Source organism: Osmia bicornis, chromosome 10 (assembly GCF_907164935.1).
Source record: "Osmia bicornis bicornis chromosome 10, iOsmBic2.1, whole genome shotgun sequence".
NCBI lineage: Eukaryota > Metazoa > Arthropoda > Insecta > Hymenoptera > Megachilidae > Osmia > Osmia bicornis.
Window position 1 is genome coordinate 2,827,962 of NC_060225.1, and position 22,226 is coordinate 2,850,187.

A 22,226-nucleotide genomic window follows, 5' to 3' on the forward strand; every position below is an offset into this window, starting at 1 on the left:
TGACGAGTTTGCCTGCTCTAATATTAAGAAATAATTTTTATAATTTTTTAAAATTATTTCAATCACGAGAAGATTCATTTTCAAGCTAATTGCCTATCAATATGTTACACTTTCCTCAGGACACCTGCAGTATATAACACGAAGAAAAAGCTCAGCCTATTATCGAATTATCTAAACGGAAGGCGATGCTTTGATCGAAGAAAGAGGTGTTGCAAAGTCGACTTAGTTCCGTGCAGTTCTAACGTAGAAACTAGACAAAACGAAGTTCGATGTTTCCGTGACTAAATGTCGCTTTGGTATTGTCTAGAAACCGGTAAATTCGCCGTGAACTATGCTCGAGTGCCCCTAGTTGTTCGTCGTAGGAGGTGAAAGTCCAGGCCTCGATTGGACCTAGAAGAGCAAGGTCACGTGGGTCTGTGACCAAAGAGTGGACCAGGTAGCACGCTCTAACCCGGAAGAAATTGATTAGCCAGATTTCGTTGGATCGATCGTCTCTCTATTGTAACAGGTGACGTTTCCCTGCACCCGTGACTGCTCTTTACTCGAAAACGAATCTGCCCAGTCATTTTTACTGACTGAAGTGTTTCCTCCTTTCTATCCACAGTTTTCCAACTGCCAGGTAGAAAAGAAAAGAGAATTCGAGGCACTCGCAATTCACTATTTGGAAGATGTTACAACAAGGTCTAAACTAAGAATATTCAGGAAATCTTTGGGTAATAATTTTCGGCAGATTTTAAGCTTTGAATTGATATATCAGAAATGCAATTTAGTGATACTTTTATGTCATGAATTTTTAAATCCTTAGCAACATAACGAAAGTGTATTGTTCGTTGCAATCCGCAACCTCTCATCTGGTATTAAAAATATCAATGAGATCTTTATGTAGTCATTTTCTTTGAATCTTAACCTTGAAATTGATATATCATAAGTGCCATTCAGAATCTTGCGAGTAATAAACAATCTCACCGAAAATGAATTCTAGAATTATACCATCAGCTACAATGAACCACCTCAAAGTATATCCTACCTCATTCTCCTAAACCAATTATCACGAATCATTGGAGTGTATCGTAAATCTCCTGAAAGCTTAGCGTCGAACGACTCCTGTAATATTTACAGACACCGAGAACGTCCTTCTTTCTTGCAGTCCCATAGTCCTTAAAGGCCGAGGACATTACGTGCACTCGCTGGTCCGCAGGACCTCCCGCTGCCCGGACGCTTCGCTACCGTGCGGAAAGATTTACAGTCGGACTTGGCTGTTTGCTGGGAAGACCTTCGTAAAAATTTATACCGGTCCATCATGCGTTCATTATGATTTTACTCTCAGACAGTGGTGGTCGTAAATATTCCTCGTTTTAGGACACCTCGAATGACTTTCTCGCTGAAGAAACGAAGAAATCGTCTCCTAATCAATTTGTATTCTAATACCTCCCATATATTAATTATGAATCTATCAAATTATTCTTCTTCCTCCGATATTATGACTGTTTATAATCAAATTGATCGTAAAGAGCGTCGGAGTTAATAAAGTCTGAAGAACGTTTAATTAACCTCGAGCCTCCGTTGAACAAGCAACACCTTAAAACAATTACTCTCCCATCCAATCAGGTTGAAACGTTAAACAGGGCATGCAAATAACCAAATTACCGGTATATTTCATTACACCGCCTACTACGATCCGATTTTCGTTCCGGTTGCCTGGTTCAGGGGCTGGCGGAACTGGTCCCCCCCAGCAGCAAAAGGAATAGCAACCTGGACACACGTCCAGTGAACGTCGAACCGTGGTTACCGTAGGCGTTTCTACGTCGAAGAACGCCCACTGGAAAGTGCCGCTTTGCCAACCAACCGACAAGGGCGTAGCCAGAGACAGGGTCCTTCAGCGAGTAGACCCCAGGTCCCAACAGTCCCCCTGGTCGTGTCAAAGCGAGAAAGAGAGAGCCACCCATTGCTGACTAACTCGGTTGGAGGGACACGAGGGGGCCGGTGGCCCAACGGACACGTTATTGCCGGGGTACCCCTCGCGTCGAAAGCCACGCGAACTGCTTGCTTGTTCCTTTTATCCTATTGCATCCTGTTTCGCGACCAGCCAGTTTTTCCTGTCGGTTTTCTTCTTTTTTCTGTTTTTTTGTTTGTTTGTTTTTTTTCGTTTCTTTCTTCTCAGACTGTTTCATTCCTGTTCATATCGGCGCGCGTGCCCTACCCCCATCGAGACAGACGGATGTACCCGGTCTCTCCACCTCCGCCTCTGTTTGGTCCAAGCAGTCCTTTTGCCTCGGGTCATCCGTGCCGGCGTGCTTCTGCGACCGGCACTCGTGTTTTGTGAAAACAACTAGTTGTGGTGCCTTCTGGAACGTTTCTCCGGGAATAGTGAAGGGGTGAACAAAGATGGATGTCACTAGCGGGATGAGACCGATTTTTGGTGGATATCCGTTTCAAGGTTGGTGCTTTTCATTTCGACGGTGGCAGGATGCGTTGCCCTGAAAGACAGTGTTTTACGTTAGATGGATATGGAATTTTTTATTTTAAGTTTTCAACCTTGGATGGACGATCGTTGAGTTGAAAATAATTTAAATTAATTTTTTAAGGAAATGGTGTAAAATTAAATTTATAGTAATCCGCCGGTTAAGAGTTAAAGATTTCACAAACTAATTTTTCCATTTTGAATTAATTTTCAAGGGAATAGTGTCAAATTAAATTTATAGTAATCTGCCGGTTAAAAGTTAAAGATTTCACAAATTAATTTTTTCATAAAACAGTGCCTTCTTAAAATGAAAATAACATCATTTGATAATTCCCATTTCGAAATTAAAATTAGTCACAACTAAGCACTATACACCTACATATAATCATAATACGAATAATTTCATAGAAAAATTCCCGCGTTTCTTAAGATTCATCTAATATCGTTCCATCATTAAACTCATGTGAATATAAATACTTACCGAAGTTCGTGTCGATCGTTGAAAAGCCCATTAATTACGCAACGTTCTTACACAAGCCATAAACTTTCATCCCGTGACACGGGATGCTCGTATTCGACTGCTCTTTCGCTGGATTTTCTTGTCGAGATGATTATCGTAATCGTGTGCTTCCGACGATGCAATCACGCTAATTACAACCTTACCTGAGAACGGCTACGAAAGTAGTCGAACTTCTCCCATGAGGAGTGCATAACTTCTTCGATCTTACGGTTGTTAGCTATGTTTTTCATTACGTACGTTATCTGATCTCACGTATGCGTCTTCGAATTGGAATTTCAAAGCCTAAAGTAAAATTTTGATAGATTAGTTAGGTAAGGGTTGAATTGTAAGATAAGTTAGATTAGATTTAAATTGTAAATAAACCCTTTATAAAAAATATACTAATAATTGCCTTGCAAATTAATATTACAAGTAATTGGCAGCAATTATCAATGATCCTTAGGCGATAGTCACTAACCACTCTATTTTCTATTCAAATCACAAGCTATTAAATATCCTTCTTCGAAGTGCACGAAATCGTGCCAATAAATTTCTGAAACATTTCATCGATTGAGATATCTCGGTGGAAATAAACAGCGGTGAAACGTATCCAACAGGCCAGGGACGCATGAATCAACTGGGAGGCGTCTTCATCAATGGTCGGCCCCTTCCGAATCACATCCGATTGAAAATCGTCGAAATGGCAGCAGCAGGAGTCCGTCCTTGCGTTATCTCGCGACAACTTCGAGTTTCTCATGGCTGCGTGTCGAAAATTCTGAATCGTTATCAGGAGACCGGATCTATAAGGCCTGGGGTGATTGGTGGTAGCAAACCGAGGGTGGCTACACCGGAAATCGAGACCAGGATCGAAGAGATGAAGAGAGATAATCCTGGGATCTTCTCCTGGGAGATCAGGGAGAAATTAGTGAAGGTAAGAAAGAAATAATATTTTAATTACGAATTCTTTATAATGATCCTTTGGGGTTAAATTGATCGAGAAGGTGGACAAGGGTTAATTTCGTCGCTAAACAAAATATAATACCACTACGTTATAACACAATCATCATGAAGAATCATTTGCATCCTCAATACTATCACGATAATAAAATCAATGGAAATCATGAAAGATTAATAATCATCATTATCAATCACCTTTCCATCATAACAATCGTTTCATTAATCAATCAACTTCGGTAAATGTTAATTAATCCATAAGCTAATGAACACTCCAGCCTTCGCATTCCACATAAAGCACATTTATCTTCCTTTAAGGAATGATCGTTAATGATGGTTGTGTACAGGCATAAAATTTCAAGGAGGTTTCGATGAAAGTATCAATTTTATGGGGTCCAGTTTTCCATGATGGAAAACGTTGGTATCGCGGTTCGACCTCTTGATCGGGGGTGGACGTGTTTCCTTCGGGGTTCTCCTATCTCTGGACAGATCGCGAGCTAGCGGGTCTTTTTAATCTTGTGCACGAGGCGTGCACGAGGTGGGCAAAGGGTGTACGTGAGCACCCCGAGGCGACTCGCGTGTCCTTTAATACGTTACTGGCCGCCGCCTACACCCACGCCTCATTGGCGTAACGCTCCCTCGTTCGTGCCGCGATTTTCGAGTATGCAAAACGACTTTTCCAGGAATAACCTCTTCCGTGTATACGGCCTTTATCTCGACACCTTGAAAAATCGTAAACACCGTCGCGAACAACGAGTTCCTGGTCGAGGATCATCATTTGCCCCGACGCGACGGTGCCTCGATGAAAAGGAGGCTAACGTGATAATAGAAAGGAATTAACCCTTTGAAGACCAATGTTTTTCGGAACTTTTATAGATTTTCACTATAACGTCAGGTCTGACTAGGTTTTTTTTTTTATAAAATTGAGGTGAAAACGAAGGAGGGTTATGGTCCCAACAGTCTTTTCTGATAAAATAATTGCAAAGTGAAATCAGCTTTTGGAAGATCAGTACACATACAGTGGGCCGCAAAAGTATTCGCACACCGTTTAACACAGTGTCTAATTTAAAATTGGACCAAATGACTTGAGGTTTCTCGAGAAGCTATACAAATTAATTTACTAAGATATGTGCTTTTGTCGTTTTAAAAAATTACAATTTGATGAAATCGTGAAAAAAAATAGCGAAGGGTAATTTTTCAACTTTTTATGTGAGCCTATAACGAAAATTTAAAATATATCTTTCGTGGATTCAAATAAGTTGTGTATGCTGAAAATTTCATCAAGATCGGTCAATGCCCTTAGAAGTTACAAGTAATTAAAATTCCCGAAAATCGCGACTTTTCATCTAATTGTAAGAACGTGACTATGTATTTATGTTCTAAGTGCATTGGCCGATCTCGATGAAATTTTCAGCATACACATAACATACTTAAATTTACAAATGTCATATTTTAAATTTTCATTACAGGCCCAGATAAAAAAGTTAAAAAATTGCCTTTCACTATTTTTTTCCCAATTTCGACAAACTGTAATTTTTTAAAATAACGAAAGCACATACCTTAGTAAATTAATTTGTATAGCTTCTCGAGAAACCTCAAGTCATTTGGTCCAATTTTAAATGAGGTATTCTGTTTTAAACGGTGTGCAAATACTTTTGCGACCCACTGCATGTACCAGAAGGCTTCAAAGAGTTAAGGCGATCCCAAAGTGATTTATTTGTACACCCTCTTCGTAAGCATAACAAAACTACTAATTACCAAACTGCAAGTAATAACAGCTACCCTATACAAATGATGAGTCCAGCAAAATGTTAACAGTACCACTCAACCTACTTCCAACCCCGAAAATTCCTCATCATCCTTCTTCATCATCACCCTAAACAGTCCAACTCGCCTAAATCTAGATCTAAATCCGCTCCTTTCGAAAGCTTCGATGGAGATACTCGGTAGCAGCCTCTTCTCGCGAGGAACACGAAGAGCAAACCGATAAGATCACCAGGAGGTTCTCAAACAAAGATCCCAATAAAGCAGAGGACCACGTGGTGTATACCCAGAAGGATTCTCGATAGAGAGATAAATCCTGTGAAGTTGGAAGAAGATCGTGGAGCAAAGTAAGAGAAGACAAAGAGGAGAATCGAAGGGTGAGAAAGGAGAAGGGAAGGAAGAAGAAGAGGACGCGTACGCCGTTGGAGTCGTGGAAGCAGGCGGTCGTGGCCGGCATTAATACGGCATTTAATGCTGGAAGGAGGCGTTCCTGGCCCTCCAAGACCTCGGGCGATATCCGTCTTTCTTCCGCAGCCGTTCAACCGCGAACGGGTCTCTGTCTCGCCAAGCTGCTGTCAACGCCTCGAACCTAAAGCCTCGACCGCCACCAACGGCACCAAGGATCGTTATTGTTTCTGAGATCGCCGATCCACGAGATAACCATCGACGACCCCCTTTTTTTTCACCTAACCTCTCTGTTGCACCCTGAAAACCCGTGGACACCGTTCCTTCACCTTAGCCCTAGGACACTCTAGCCCCCCTTTCTCTGTCTTCGTTCGATTTCTTCGCTTCGACGCGTGCACGTTATCGCGATCAGGGATCCATCGATCAGATGAAGAAGATCGACAAGAATCGGTATGGCCTGGATGCAGATTTTCACAGATTTTCAGCCGCTGGGTGTGGTACCATCGATCACGATAGACTCGCGAAGGAATTTCTCTTCCCGTTACCAATGATCTATGCAGATTGTTGAATCGTGCTTGTGTTAAGGGGTTAGGCCACTCTAGAATTTTGAAAAAATTGACATTTTTTTTTGCTTAAAAGGTGCTTTAATGTCTTTAAAATGATATGGCAAAAGATTGTGAGTGGGAAAAATCTCTAAGTACTCGAATTTTGAATTCTGACGCAGCCCCTCCCGGTCTGCTGCAAATATTACTGTAGACTTTAAACTCATTTTTCTCGAAACCGCATTTTTCAAACTGGCTGGACAATCGATTTGAAAATTTCACAGTATATTGAAAACTAAATTCTCTACCGAACTATGTAGAATTTTTTCATTGCATTGCATAGTTCTTTTGTTATAAATAATTTTCTGGCGATTTTTTCTTGAAATTTTACATTTTCTCTTAAAAAGTACACCGTTTTTGCAAAAATCAATATATCAAAAAAATCGTACGTAGTTCGGTAGCTGTTCTCATATATAATCGAAAATATTTTGGCTTTTTATCCTAAAAATTGCAAGAGCTGCTGATCCGGCCGTTTAACCCTACAAAAAAGAGGCGTCATCGAAGAAATGCTGCAGAGCCCATATTTTGATTTAAATCATTATACAAAAATTTATTTTTAAAGTTTATTAGTTGTAAAATAAAAGTTAGCTTACAGAATTTGAATTTATTCCATCATTTAAAAAAAACAATTCTCAAAATATACCTATTTCTTCTTGCTCTAGAGTGGCCTAACCCCTTAATTGAACCGCCTTTGCAATGAGTTTATTCGCGTTTATGGGCTGTAAAACGTTGCTCTTATGAATGTAGATGATTTTCAATTGACACTCTGGAAATTGGCTGTTGCGATCATTGGAACAATATTACTTCGTACAATTTTCAAACCAATATTTATCTTGTTATAACTCAAAGATATTAAAGTCTAAAAATTTAGAATGGACGTATCGAATACAATAAAATGTTAATTTGTAAATCCCGTTCGATTGATAATAATCGAGGGAAAGACAATGCTGAGGAAGTTCGCTGCCGGCGCGGCATGGCTTGCACTTTGCCTGGCATTTGCGATTTGCAAATGCAGCCTACTGCACTACAATTTCGCGCGATCATTTTCAAAGTAAAATATACATTTTGCGCCGACGAGATTCAACGTTATTGCACATTGCTCGCCTAGCACCGTTACACGCAACTATTTACTACGCTTGAGTTATTCAACGCCGCGGTTGGACGGTTCTGAACAGTGATAGACCGAAAGGATTCACCATATACAAAAAAAAAGAATAATGGATAAATGAATAGTTTCAGCAGTGCACGAATAATAACCCTTTACACTTGAATGGCGGGATAAGTTTCCGAATGGCCCCACCAAAATTGAGAACTCAGGTTCGGTATATAACTTAAATTGATTACCAGAAACCGATTAAAATTGGATTCAGAGCTGGATGTCTTATCGTTTTTGAGATATCGTGGTACAATTTTGTACAATTTTGTATAGTTTCCGAATAGCTCCACCAAAATTGAGAACTCAGGTTCAGTATCATATAACCTAAATTGAATACCAGAAACCGATTAAAATTGATAGAAATTTGTGTACAATTTTGGGACTACGTATACGCTATTCAATACTGCGCATATGCTATTCGATACTGCGCATACACAGAACCTAACCTAACCTAACCTAACCTTACCTTACCACGATATCTCGAAAACGGTAAGACATCCAGCTCTAAAACCAACTTTAATCGGTTTCTTGTAGTCAATTTAAGTTATATACCGAACCTGAGTTCTCAATTTTGGTGGGGCCATTCGGAAACACAGCCGAATGGTGTACAAAGACACGTGTGCGGAATTTAGAGAATTTTTGTTGAATAAATGATATTGATGGGATATTTCTGTTTGCATAGGAAGGTTTCACAGATCCTCCAAGTGTTAGCTCCATCAGTAGACTACTTCGTGGTGGACGACCTGGGGATGATGGGAAAAAAGATTACACCATCGATGGAATATTAGGGGGTGGTGAGTAATTATTATACATTTTATAATAAAAAGTCAATAACTCGATGTGTAGATCAAGGAAATGACATTAACCCTATGAAATTAAAAATCCCACTACTTCTAAAAAAGTGTTTCCAATTTTAAAAAAAAGTGAAATGTTTCAAAAGTACGACGAGTGCTGAAATAACTTGCAATTAATTTGCAAATATATTAACATTAAATTGAATAAAAACATCGCGTCGTTCATACCAGAGGACAGTATTCCTCCCGATCCATCGATAAGGTGTTAATTATTCATCCTTTGAAGGATAAAGCAAAGATGAGAGTTAAAAGAGGGAAATAAGATAGAAAAGAGAAGGCGATATCACGAAGGAAAGATGAAAGTAAAACAAGAAACTGACCGATCCATCGTCGGAGGGCATCAAGAGCTTTTAACCTGCTGTATCTACGAACGAAGTTTGACGTATCCGTGCATGTGTACGGGACTTTAAAGTCGGGTCCTACGTCGTCGGTTAGGCCAAGTTAGTCCGAATGAGCCGGGAAGCCTTCAGGATTTAATCTTCGGTGGGCGTGAGCAGGATTAGCCAGGTTGCCCACACGTCCGACAAACGGATTACAGGAGTGTCAATATCTTACGGGCCACGCATTATCCCTCTTCTTCTTCTTCTTCTTCCTCCTCTTTATTCTCCTTTTTTTTATTTCCCCTCTGACTTCCTCCCCAGGGAACACTTTGGTATTGCAAAAATGTTGGATACTTTGATGGAGGCATCGCTGATTTTTATAACTTACTGTTAAGCATTTGCAAAAGTATAAATAATACCTCTATTCCATGGCAATGGTGTCGTTGATCCGACAGAATTCCAAAAGGTATAAATAAACGGTATGGATCGAAGTAGACGAGTCACTGCTCGTTGACACGAGGCGGGAATTTGTTTTCGTGAGTGATACAGGTAGACAAGGAGGAATTAGCGGTACAGGTGTTCCGAAGACTTAAAAGTCAGACCGTCAGGCACGCTGCCGCGAGACGAAGAGAATTCGATGGAGGGAGGGATGGGGGGCCTCATAAATAAAAATAGTCTGCGAGAGCGAGGGAGGAAACGGGAAGGAACCTCAGGTGAAAAGAAAGATGAGAGATGTTGGAGGGAAAGAGACGAGCAGATACGTGGGTTTATTTTTAGAGAGAATGAAAGAGAGAGAGAGAGAGCTTTAGGGTAATGGAGGGATGAAAGAAAAGGACACGGGTATATCCTTCGATCGTGGATGTTGGAGAATGTGAGGAAAGAGGCAAAGGGACCGTGGGGCCCTATGAGGGTCCCGCGGAGATCAAACGGACCGCCTGCCACACGTCCACAGTGGTTCTCATTCATGGAACCCCATTACAACGTCACACCTTATTCTGTCAATGAATTATCTATCTTCAATAGTTTTTCATTTCTACCTTCTGGGACTTTGGAAATTTTTGAGATAACTAAAGAAGCGAAATCCTCCAAGTATTTACTTTTCTATCTCAGGAAAAAAGATTTTTAAATAAAAGTAGACTAGAAATTAGAGAATCTTTGGAATTTGTATTAATTCTAAATGAAAAATAAAAAACTATACATTTATGAAAATAATTGGAATATTTATAATGAAAGGTTATGAAGTCTTCCTCCTAAATAAAAAATATTTCAAATGGGTTGCAAAGTTTTCATTGCAAATTACCTTAATTCAAGGTTTTGATAAATGAATATAAAATGAATATAAATGCAGATAACATTGAGTAGATGAAACACTTAAGATAATCAACAAATGTAATCTTAATGACACGAATATAAAATATACAAGTTTTTCTAATTAACGTTGAAAGTATATTAAGCAAGCATATCGATAAATGAATATTAATCGAATGCAAAGTACGACAAAGGTGTAAATCCATCGAGCACCGATCTTAGATCGTCCCGAGAAATATTGCGGAACACTTTAAAACTGAAACCTTCAATTAAAGATATCCATCGTGCAGCCTTTGCTCAAGCATTCATCAGCCCTGTAAATGACCGTCGTTAATGGTTAATACCTTTTAATTAAAACTTAATCCATCAAACAATTTTTTTTTGCTTCCTTGCACATGCTCGTAAAGGGATCCTTGTAATTATCGCGAAGATGTTGAACGATGATTGTGTTCAATTATGCTTGCGAACCTTTACACACGTACGAAACAGGACGAATTGTGATATACTGATGTAATATGCAATGATAACTCTTTTTTTTTTTAATATCAGTTGAAGAGAAATTTTAGAAATACGAAAAATCAAACACAATTTGATGACATAAAAGTATTGCAAAATACCACTTATAATACAATATATTAAATTAAAGCTCAAAGCATACTGAAAATGACCACATTAACGTTTCATTAATATTCTTAATACAAGAGCAAGGATTGTGGATCATAACGGACAAAGCAAGTAGTCCAATTTCGAAACGTGAAAAGTCTAAGACGATTTCATGACATAAAAGTACCACAAAATGGCACTTGTAATATATCAAATTAAAGCTAAAACACTAATAAAAATCGCTATATAAACGCCCCATTAATATTCCTAATATAAGATTCCTGATCATGGATTGCAACGAACAATGTTATACTATATCAACTAAAAAGTTTAAGATGATTTCATGACATAAAAGTACCACAAAATGGCACTTGTAATATATCAAATTAAAGCTAAAACACTAATAAAAATCGCTATATAAACGCCCCATTAATATTCCTAATATAAGATTCCTGATCATGGATTGCAACGAACAATGTAATACTATATCAACTAAAAAGTCTAAGATGATTTTATGACATAAAAGTATCAGAAAATGGCACTTATAATACATCAATTTGAAGCTTGATTCTTGAAATTCTATTATATTATAAGACCGGACGTATTTCTAAGAGTATTTAGAAAATAGCAAAGGGTAGTCGTGATAGGGAGCACCTCTGAGCGGATATACTCGTAGCATGATCACGAAGGTGTCGGTCGAGTATAGGTGTCGGCAGGCGAGCAGGAATGACACGTAGCCTGTGGCTTTCTCATTCCTTCTCATTCCGTTCCTTTGGCCGAGGCCGCCGACGAGGGATTAGCCTAATGGGTCCTGCCCACCCCTCTCATTCCTCGCCGCGTGTGTTATATGTATATCCATATTCTGATCCTTTACACCACCTTCGACCTCCTACATAATCGCTGCCTGGCCAGACCCGATGAACAACGCCGCTAAGTGATTCACAATCGAGCTTATTGATTGTATCGACGATCGACGTGCATGCTGAGAATCATCGACATTGATTTAACCCTTCAACTCTTTTTTGTTTCTTCACCTCGCACGATAGTATACTGTTTGTAAAAATCATTTTATTTGTTTACGTGGTCATTGATAGCTTAACAGGATTTTTCTAATTTAAAAGTAGCATTCTTCGATCCAAAGTGATTAATTTTTCAATAAATGAAAAATTTGAAATGTCAGCTATGATAATCCTTCTCGATCAAGGCGCAACGAAACACCAGAATTAAAAGAGAAAATAGCAAATAAAGAAGAGAGTGTGTCAGAAGTTGAAAAGAAACGATGTCAAAGAAGAAGAGCAGCCTGTCCAGGCTGATATCAAGCCGTGCATCTAATATGTTACGCTGCAAGCTGCCGCAGACCTTGTCACGCGAGCATATAATCCCTTTGAGATTGAGAATATACTGGGTGAACCATGTAATGGTTCGCATCCGATTGTAATCTATGAACGGTACCTCACGAGGACCATCGAGTAATGGGGAAGATGCAAAATTCTGATTCTATTAAAACGGAAAAAAGCGAATAGAGTAACGTATACAATTATCAATCTCTATATAATAATTGACCCTATTCGTAAAAAAAGTAGAAAATGTGTTGTGCTAAAGTTAAATGGATAATTTTTAAAGAAAAGGAAGTAATATGAAATACAAAATTTAATTGAAATTGTGGCTCTCTCTATGGTCCGCCGTCCAAAGATCAAGAAACGTATGATTATGTTTCTTACTTTTTTAGGAAAAGGATCAATCATTATATAGGGGCCAATGACTGCACAGTTACCATATTTATGTTTCTAAAAATCATGAGATTAATGTTAAATTAATTTTTCTAAAAATGCTGGAGTAATTACAATGGTAATTTTCTAAGAGAAGTATGTTATAAAAATCGAATGGCAGCTGTATTACAATTCAAAGAATTCCCTCAATATCGATAAATTATCCTTTGAAGAGACATTAAAAATATTCGTTTACTTCTCGAAGATGAAAATGGTTCAGCATAATCCTCACAGATCGAAGCTTAAAATTCTCCCGTGCGATTTTCAGCGTGGAGAGACCACCAAGCTCGCGGTTAATGATCCTTGGGCGGTGACTCCTTTACAATTCCGAAGAGTACCTACGTGCCCTGATTTGTACTTAAGAAGTGCATTATAGTGGTCGGTCAACTGGCCAACACCGGCAGAAATTCTCCTTCCTGTTGACAGTCTTGTCCCAGCTTGTCCTCCGCTTTCTTTCCTCCGCAACGACGCTGACAGCAAGATAAATTACGACGACCTTATGTCGTTCACGCTTCCTGGATCATTTTTGGGAGCTACGCGTTAACTTCCTTCGATTCGTTTCAGTTTATGGGAAAAATAACTGTTACCAATATTTATTTATCACTATGAAAATATCGACCGTTTGAAATTTAATAGAAAGAAAATTTACTATTTTAGGTTTAAATTTCTCTTATGCCATTAATGACCCAGCATATCTAAGAAGGATTACCTATAACATTATTTAAATTATTTGTTGAAAATTCCTATTATTTATTTAATGAAAAATTGAAGTTTTCCAAAAAAAATTTAATTTCTCTTCTATCATCGATGATCCAGATTATCTGCAAAGAATAAAATAAAAATGAAAGCAGCGAGTGGGAAAATCATGATGGAGGATTTGAACATGAATCCCTTGAAAATAGGGTAGGGGGGAATATATCGCGTGTACACAAACAACTAGTTCCTGTATGCATCCGCTGTGTCGCAGGGAGAATCCGTCGCTTTCCTGAGACTCCCTTTTTGCTTTCCGCGTGTCGAATCGCGGTCTGAATGGTGGAAAAGGTGCCGCACCTTCGTAGGTTATAAATCTAGCCAGGCCCTCCCTGTCCCACCTTTCTCTTCTCCAGCGGTCCTAGGGGGTCTTAGAGCGTGTGTGAGGTCCCCTAAATGGTAACAAATGTCTTGAAAATGCCAACAATGAGCCGCGAAGCGGTTGACATCCGAGAGCGCGTTTTATTTTCCTGTCAACGCTCCCTCCAGAAGAGGAAATGCGGTTCTAGCTATCTGGTACCCGTACGCATTATAACTACCATGTTGCAACCACTCAAAATTTCTGCAATTTCGCTGTTTTTATTATTTATTATTCCAAGCAGTTAATTACGGGTGTTTTCAACTGGGTAGTTCAGAAAATTCCTCAAGAGTCCCATAAGAACTCGAGTGCCACTCGCTTATGAATGATGCAATAAATAGCGCAGTCTGGCTCAGTCGTGACCCAAATTTCCAAAACGCATACAAAAGCATTAATCTAATTTTTAAAGGAGCAGTGTAAAATTTAGGAAACAAAAATCGTATGAAATACAATATTAAATTAAAATTGGAGTTTTCTCCATGGTCCGCCGTCTAAGAGTTAAATTAGTAGAGTATCTTTTTATTAAAATTATGGTTAATCTATCAAGGGGTAATAATACCATACCTTGCTCCACTAATGTAAATTAAGCTCAATATTAATACTTCCTTAACCGTTTGAGTCCCAGGGATAATTGAAAAAACATTATCGAAAAATGTAAATCAGCGTGATAGCGTTTGTCTTAATTTATGTTTGTTAGTGCCAAGTAACGGGATCACGCTTGTTTTCACGTCGACAAACTTAATGCAGTTGGTACAGTGATCGGACGTTTTATTGCATAAATGCAAAAAAAAAATAAAAAATTTTAAAAATAAAAATATATTATATTATGTTACATATTATATATTTTAATTAAAAATATTTTTAATTTGTAACTTGCCATATATATGTACTATTAGTTTATATTATTTTTGAACTTTTTCAATAAAAATTATTGAAAATGTGGCTGTTTCCGAATGGAAACCAAAATTGAGAACTCAGGTTAGGTATATAACCTAAAGTGACTACAAGAAACCAATTAAAGTTGGTTTTAGAGCTGGATGTCTTACCGTTTTCGAGATATCGTGGTAAGGTTAGGTTAGGTTAGGTTCTGTGTATGCTCAGTATCAAATAGCGCATACGTAATCTCAAAATTGTACAAAAATTTCTTACCACGATATCTCAAAAACGGTAAGACATCCAGCTCTGAAACCAATTTTAATCGGTTTCTGGTAGTCATTTTAGGTTATATACCGAACCTGAGTTCTCAATTTTGGTGGGTCCATTCGGAAACTTATCCGAAAATATAACAATGAAAAACAAAATGTATTACTTGTATTATTTACATTAAAAATAACAGCGATGCAATGTATTAGTACATGCGTCAGAAAAGTTGAGCGCGTCATTTCGACCAACTGCGAGTGCACTGTCAGTTGTCCATAGCGTTTAGATGTACCGGGTCTTTTCGACACAAAATTTAAACACCGCGATCGCGCTGCTTGGGAGTGAAATGGTTAAACCAAACAACCAGTGAGTAAGAATGAACGATTTACATGATATAATCGGAAGCTGATGTACGACGTTCGTTGACACAGGACAAATGCCCCGGCCGGTGAATTACCCGCTTCACACGAGGCTTCACTCTGGCTGTCGGCCAGGGTTTGCTCGTTGATAGGCACAATCAATATCGGCCTCTCGGAGATGAAAAGAGAGGCGATCGACTGAATAGAACGCGTGAAAAGATGCGTGTAATCAATTAGAGAAGGACCGCGGAGTCGAGAGCAAATATCTCTTTCGAAGCAACGTCATCCTGAAATGTGCTGGTCAGCATCCCCGCTGAGCAAAGTCCTGTACGTTTACATATGAACGAGGCTCTAGCATTGAAGTTACGTGGTTAAGGTACCCATGGGGATATCTTGGACCGAACACTAAGTGCTTGTCACGTGCACGTGGTATATACTCCTAAGAATCGCTTCATTGGTGATTTGAAATTTTATTTTCTAACCGAGGCCACTTCTTTGGATCCAAAATTGCTCTTTCGCTTCCTGAATTTTTTTTTCGAGTGCAAAAGGTCCTTTGTAATAATTTTGAAATAATTTCTATATAAAAAATAATATTTTCTAATAATAAATTACTTTTCTTCCTCGCAATTTTTTATTTTTTTAAATTTGATTTATTATTTTTCTACTATCTTTGTATTCTGTGATAAATTTTGAAATAATTTTTAGCGAGAAGTTGCCTATCCACCACATAAATAATTTGATTCAATGGATAATAAAGTATTACGACAAAGAGCAATGAGCTCCAATAATACTTTATACGATTCCTTGAAAAGGATCGACACGCTAACAGGCTAGTAACGCGGCTCGAAACAATGGCGTGAACGAGAAGGTAATCTATAAAGCATTTCATCGAGTGCCCGCCTTCTTCAGCCTCTCATTATATCTTCAACATATGGGGGGAGCAGTTAAACGATCACACCCGATTTCTAGCCCTGCTCTTTACAAGCAGTTGCCCTTCCTTCTTTCTACTCGCCCACGTGCATCTGAAACAGAACGTGGATGATTGGTTAAATAAGGATAGAAGATATCTCCTTTTCATTCTGAGAGACCTGAGAGGATAGAAATTTCAACAATTATCCAGTTAACCCTTTCGCTATTGTCATCTCTGCTGGAAAGTGTTTTAAATTGAATTATTTTTTAAAGAATATTTATAAAAGTTGTATTACCTTCAGGTGTGTTTGCACTCCTGGATACAAGGACGAGGTCAAAGCCCGTAACGTAGCATGTAAAATTTTGTAATGCGAGCGATTTTGAAAAAAAAAAAAAATGGTCCTTGAAAGAGAAGTCGGGCCTACCGTTCGGTAGGTTTAACGAGTAAAATTTCCCGCAGTAGACACGAACGACAGTGAATCCTCGACGATCCCTTTGGCGGCACCTTTGCCGACCCGTCCGCGTTTCTCCTATGACAAACGGAAGAATGGAAGAATGCTTCGGAGACAAGTTGCATTTACAATAAAGCCGACGGACAGTCGGTTTAAATTCCTGTCACCTCGTGGCGGACACCGCGGACCCACTCGGACAGACCGAAAAATGTTCGTCGATATTTCACGAACGTCCTCTGTTCCAGCTACTATAATCATTCGAAAAGCAAATCGTGGGTTATTCATCCTTGGATAATAATTGACGCTTTTTCCGAAAAAGTAGAAAATATAATATAACGAGTCCTTACATAATAAACTATGATACTATTCGATACTAACAAAAAGTATTCGAGCTACGAAAGAATTAATTTTCTCTCCATGGTTCGCTGTCTTGGGGCTCTCTCCGTGGACCGCCATCGGAGGGTTGAAAAATACATTGTATTATATTTCTTATTTTATTTTGGGAAAAGGGTTAGTTATCATAGAGGGGTCGACAAGCCCAGTAAATAAATTTTACTAAAATTAATAAAATTTCAAATCTATACATAGAAATTAAGGATTTAATAAAGGATACTTAATTATTCGATAAAATATTGTTAAGTATCAATGAACAGATTTCTCTTACTTTTTTAAGCAAAAATATGTTGCAATGCCGATGCTGAAATTCTGCCAGCTATTTTGCAAGAGAAACGATCAAATTTTGACAAATGTGACGGGAACCGGCCGAAAGTGGAGGCGCTTCAAAAGGACCGCCGCTGAGAATTCGACAGCGAAATTGCACACTTCTGTCGTTTGCCGGCTTTCTCGGGACAAAGTGAAAACCACAGGAAAAGAGGGTGTTGTTCATTGCAGAGAAACGATTTCAAACAGGTTTTACTGTCCACCGGCAAAACATCACCCGCTGTCGTTTTCCTTCTCGAAAAAGGCTTCTTTTCTCTCGATGACAATGTCGGTGCCTTTATAGTTGCGAATGTTTTCCCTGAGAAGATTTAGTAGGATCAAGTGGATAAAAGAGAATCTAGAATGAAGCGGAGATGAAAAATTGGCAATACTTTAATTCGCTTCACTGTAGCTATTCAAATTGCATTCAATTCTCAAATTTTTAATTCTTAATTAATACCTTAGGAAATTAATATAGTATTAATGGTCTGTGTTTCCGAATGGCCTCACCAAAATTGAGAATTCAAGTTCGCTATATAATATAAATTGACTACAAGAAACCGATTAAAGTTTGTTTCAGAGCTGGATGTCTTACCATTTTCGAGATAGCGTGGTAAGGTTAGGTTAGATTGTGTGTATGCGCAGTATCGAATAGCGCATACGTAGTCCCAAAATTGTACAAAAATTTCTTACCACGATATCTCAAAAACGGTATGACATCCAGCTCTGAAACCAATTTTAATTGGTTTCTAGTAGTCAATTTAGGTTATATACCGACCCTGTGTTCTCAATTTTGGTGGGGCTATTCGGAAACTTATCCATATTAATGTAACTTCCAACTATTGAATTTTCCAATTTAAAATTTCCACTTGGTACCTCACCAAAAAATAAGCAAACGATTACGATACCTTCCATTTCAATCTAATTTCTCTTACCGCTACTAAACAATCTTTCAAAGAGCCCCCCGTGTTGAATACTCACGTCAATTCGAACAATCGTACAACTAAAGGAGACTCAGCTTTTGCGCCATTTAATTCCGCATCACGAAACAGATCCGCAGGTATACAAACAGTCCAAGGTAAACGTCGAATAATAGTTTGCTGTCATAACAAACATCTTGAGCATCGAAAAGTGCACGCGAGACGCGTCAAGGATCGGCATCAAATCGAGCGTGATGCTTCGATCCCACTTTCGTTTCATCGAATGTTGAGCATCGGGATAAAAGCGCATCTAGAAGATACGCCGGTTACAATAGACTTCGTTTGGATGCTCGATTGAACGATAATGGGACAAAAATGGGACAATGGAGGAGAGTCGACTTAGCAAAAAAACGTCTGCTTCGAGTGATCGCAGTGGTCATCCTTTTGGCTTATTTTCCGAATTGTATTATTCTTGTCTTTTCTCTGTTATTGAGGGAAAATGGACGAGCACGAGCTGTCGATATTCTTGACCGAACACGAAGAGAGAATAATTGTTCTCGAAGAGGATATAAAAAATCCTTGCAAGAGGGATTGGAAAGACACTGGTGAATGGTCTCTTACAAATCTGTTTTGTATTACAAGAAAAAGTTTCTTAGAAAATTTCCAAAAGAATTACTAAATGATCACTGCGATTATTAATGTTTGGTAAGAAGAAAATATCAGAAAATGAATACCTCTATTCTACGTTATTAGTATTCATGAATAGCGCCATCGTAAAGTGTTCCAATCAATTAAGTACCTCCATAAAATAACAATAGTTTAGAGAGACGTTAATCAAATTAGCCGTGCATTCATTCCATTGTCAGGAAATGAGATTAATTAACCGGCAAACTGCATCGTGACTCAAAAGAAGCCGACGAACCGCAAAGTAAACACATTAACTGACTGATTTTATGATCTACAGGTCGTTGTGGCGACGAGTCTGACACGGAAAGCGAACCAGGCATTCCTTTGAAGCGAAAGCAACGCAGGAGCAGGACTACATTCACTGGAGAACAACTGGAACAATTGGAGACTGCGTTCCAGAGAGCTCAGTACCCCGATGTCTATGCTAGGGAAGAATTAGCTCAGAGGACGGGTCTTACGGAGGCTAGGATTCAAGTGAGTTCTAGAGAGACTAGGGAAATTATAAAGTTCGAATATTCTCAAGTTCAAAAATTCAGAATTTCAGAATTCCAAGATACTAATACTCCACAATTTTAAAATATTAAAATCATAGAATTCCAAGATGCTAGAACTCCAGAATTCCAAGATACTAGAACTTCACAATTTCAAAATACTAGAACTCCAGAATTCCAAGCTGTTAGAACTTCAGAATTTCAGAATGCCAGGATACTAGAACTCCAAGACTCCAAAATCTCAAGATACTAGAACTCAAAAATTCCAGAATTCCAAGATACTAGAATTCCACTATTTCAAAATACTAGAACTCTAGGATCCCAAGATGCTAGAACTCCAGAATTTCAGTATTCCAAGATATTAGAACTCCAGAATTCCAGAACTCCGAGATACTAGAACTCTACAATTTCAAAATACTAGCACTGTAGAATTCCAAGCTGTTAGAACTCCACAATTTCAGAATTCCAGGATACTAAAACTTCACAATTCCAGGATACTAGAACTCCAGGACTCCAAATTCCCAAGATATTAGAACTAAAAAATTCCGGAATTCCAAGGTACTAGAACTCTACAATTTCAAAATGCTAGAACTCTAGAATTCCAAGCTGCTGGAACGCCAGAATTTCAGAATTCTAGGATACTAGAACTCAAAAATTCCAGAATTCCAAGATATTAGAACTCCACAATTGCAAAATACTCTAGAATTCCAAGATGCTAGAACTCCAGGACTCCAAAATCCCAAGATACTAGAACTCAAAAATTCAAAAATTCCAAGATTCCAAAATTCCTAAGTTCCAAAAATTCTGAATTCTGTTAGTAAAGCTAAGAAACCTGGACCACCCCCGAAAAAATCCTCACCCTTGTAAAAATATAAGTATGTAATTCCCTTTAGTAAAATAATGGTACCTCTCCGTGTCTCTTGGAATCACCGCATTCCCCTAATTAAGGTAACCTAATTAAACATTTTCTATCCGCCGGTTCCAGGTATGGTTTAGTAATCGCAGGGCACGGTTGCGAAAGCACGCAGGTAGCATAGCGCATTCGGTAGCCAGTCTGCCGTTAACCCCATGCCAGTATGCAAGCAGCCACGAATTGGGTCAAATACCGCAGGTACCTCAGATGCCACCTGGAATTCCACAGGTACCAACCACCTTGCATCACACTCCGCCAACGACGCTGCATCAACCAAACGCCGGTGTTCATCCGATCCCTGGTACCAGTACGCAAATCCCGACGACCACCTCCATAGCTCAAGTACCTGCAACAATTAGTAGTGCTCTTCAGGGACACGCAGTGTCGATTTCGGGTCATTTGAGCTCCTTACCAGGACACGCGATGCAGATCGGTCAAGTACCGACTCTCCAACCACCGGCGGCCCATGGTGCACCTACCACGTTGTCTCATAATGCAGGTTGGTTTTTGTCTATTAATTTTTTAAGAATCGGCTCATTCTTCATCTATAAATGAATTTTTAATATGACTTTGGATCTTACAATTAGTTCTTCTATGTCCACTTATGAGAAATACTCTCGATAGTCATTTGTAAAATACGTTTCTCTTGCATACATTACATTCAAGTCAGGTAATCAGAAAGTTGCCTAATTCTTATCGCATATATCCCATTAAACGGTACAGGCGTCAATTAACATGCTACATGATGCATTAATGGATTCGAATTGGACTTCATAAAAATGTTACGTGCACGGTAACTTAATACACCGTAAACTAAATATACTTCTGTGGTTTCGTTTTCAGGCTATAAATAATTAAATACCTGCTCAAAGGGTTAATTAACATTTCTGTCATTCGCGAGTTGATTACTTTAATTACCAAGAATGGAAATAATTAATTTTCGAATTTAAATTTTTCTATTTGTTTTCTTACTAAATGTTTTGTTTTAATTATTCGAATATAATATCTGTTTGGTAGTGTTAAGTCATCGATGACCCTCACTTCTGAAATTTCAGACTTATAAAATTCATGGAAATTGAAAAATTAATCACGAGAATTTTGAAAATCTAGGAAGTGCAGATTGGTCCAGAGCACAGATAGGCTGGGGACAGTTCAATCACTTCCAGGGTGAATACACGTCGAGTCATTCGAGTCATCAACATTCCACGCACGCGAGTCATGGTACACCGTCTTCTGGTACCGGGAATTCTGCATCGGCGGCGGAATGGTACGATCAGGGTTACGATTATTCCCAACACGCTCAGTTGAACTATCATCGAAGCGTGGGTGGAATATTTTAACGTATGATGATTGAAAGGACATTAGTGAAAAGTCGGTTCAATGATGAATCTATGGTCTTGTAAAAATAATAAGATCAAGTCAGACGATCAATAGATAATCCTCCTCATATTTATTAATAATATTTATTGATAATCTAATCAAGAGAAAGTTCATCGATATTAAAAATATTTTAATTTTCGTTAAACCACCCGCTCAGTATTTAAAAATTTTAAATAATGACAATATATTGATCGTCTGCATTTATTGAATGAACCGAAATGCTCAATAATTAATGAATTAAAGAAATTATATTTACATTAAAGAATGTCGCTATTGAATTTCCTATATGTTGTAAATAAATTGATGTATATAATATATTTTTAATACTGATGTAAAAAATATTTGTGAAAATAAAATATTTTATTAAACTTTATTAAACATCCTTTGTTTTATTACCTATCCTTCATCCTCTACCTTTAACAACACAAGAAATAATTAATTTAAGAAATTATTTGACACATCCGTATTAAAAA

At 38.3% G+C, this 22,226-nt stretch overlaps 1 protein-coding gene across 1 annotated transcript; it reads left to right on the plus strand.

The window, feature by feature from the left end:
• Positions 1-2,175: 2,175 nt before the first annotated feature.
• Positions 2,176-21,800, plus strand: LOC114880234 (protein gooseberry-neuro-like). Its single transcript, XM_029196039.2, has 6 exons — positions 2,176-2,437; positions 3,578-3,891; positions 8,524-8,635; positions 19,247-19,443; positions 20,446-20,872; positions 21,484-21,800. Exons 1-6 carry the CDS (start codon positions 2,386-2,388, stop codon positions 21,711-21,713), a joined length of 1,332 nt encoding a protein of 443 aa, XP_029051872.1. The 5' UTR covers positions 2,176-2,385; the 3' UTR covers positions 21,714-21,800.
• Positions 21,801-22,226: the final 426 nt, after the last annotated feature.

What these genes read in the sequence shown, in the direction of transcription:
- LOC114880234 (XM_029196039.2), top strand. Translation starts at nt 2,386, where the DNA reads ATGGATGTCACTAGCGGGATGAGACCGATTTTTGGTGGATATCCGTTT. An exon ending in TCAGGGAGAAATTAGTGAAG is followed by an intron (nt 3,892 to 8,523) that starts GTAAGAAAGAAA and finishes CTGTTTGCATAG; the next exon opens with GAAGGTTTCACAGATCCTCC. An exon ending in TTACGGAGGCTAGGATTCAA is followed by an intron (nt 19,444 to 20,445) that starts GTGAGTTCTAGA and finishes CGCCGGTTCCAG; the next exon opens with GTATGGTTTAGTAATCGCAG.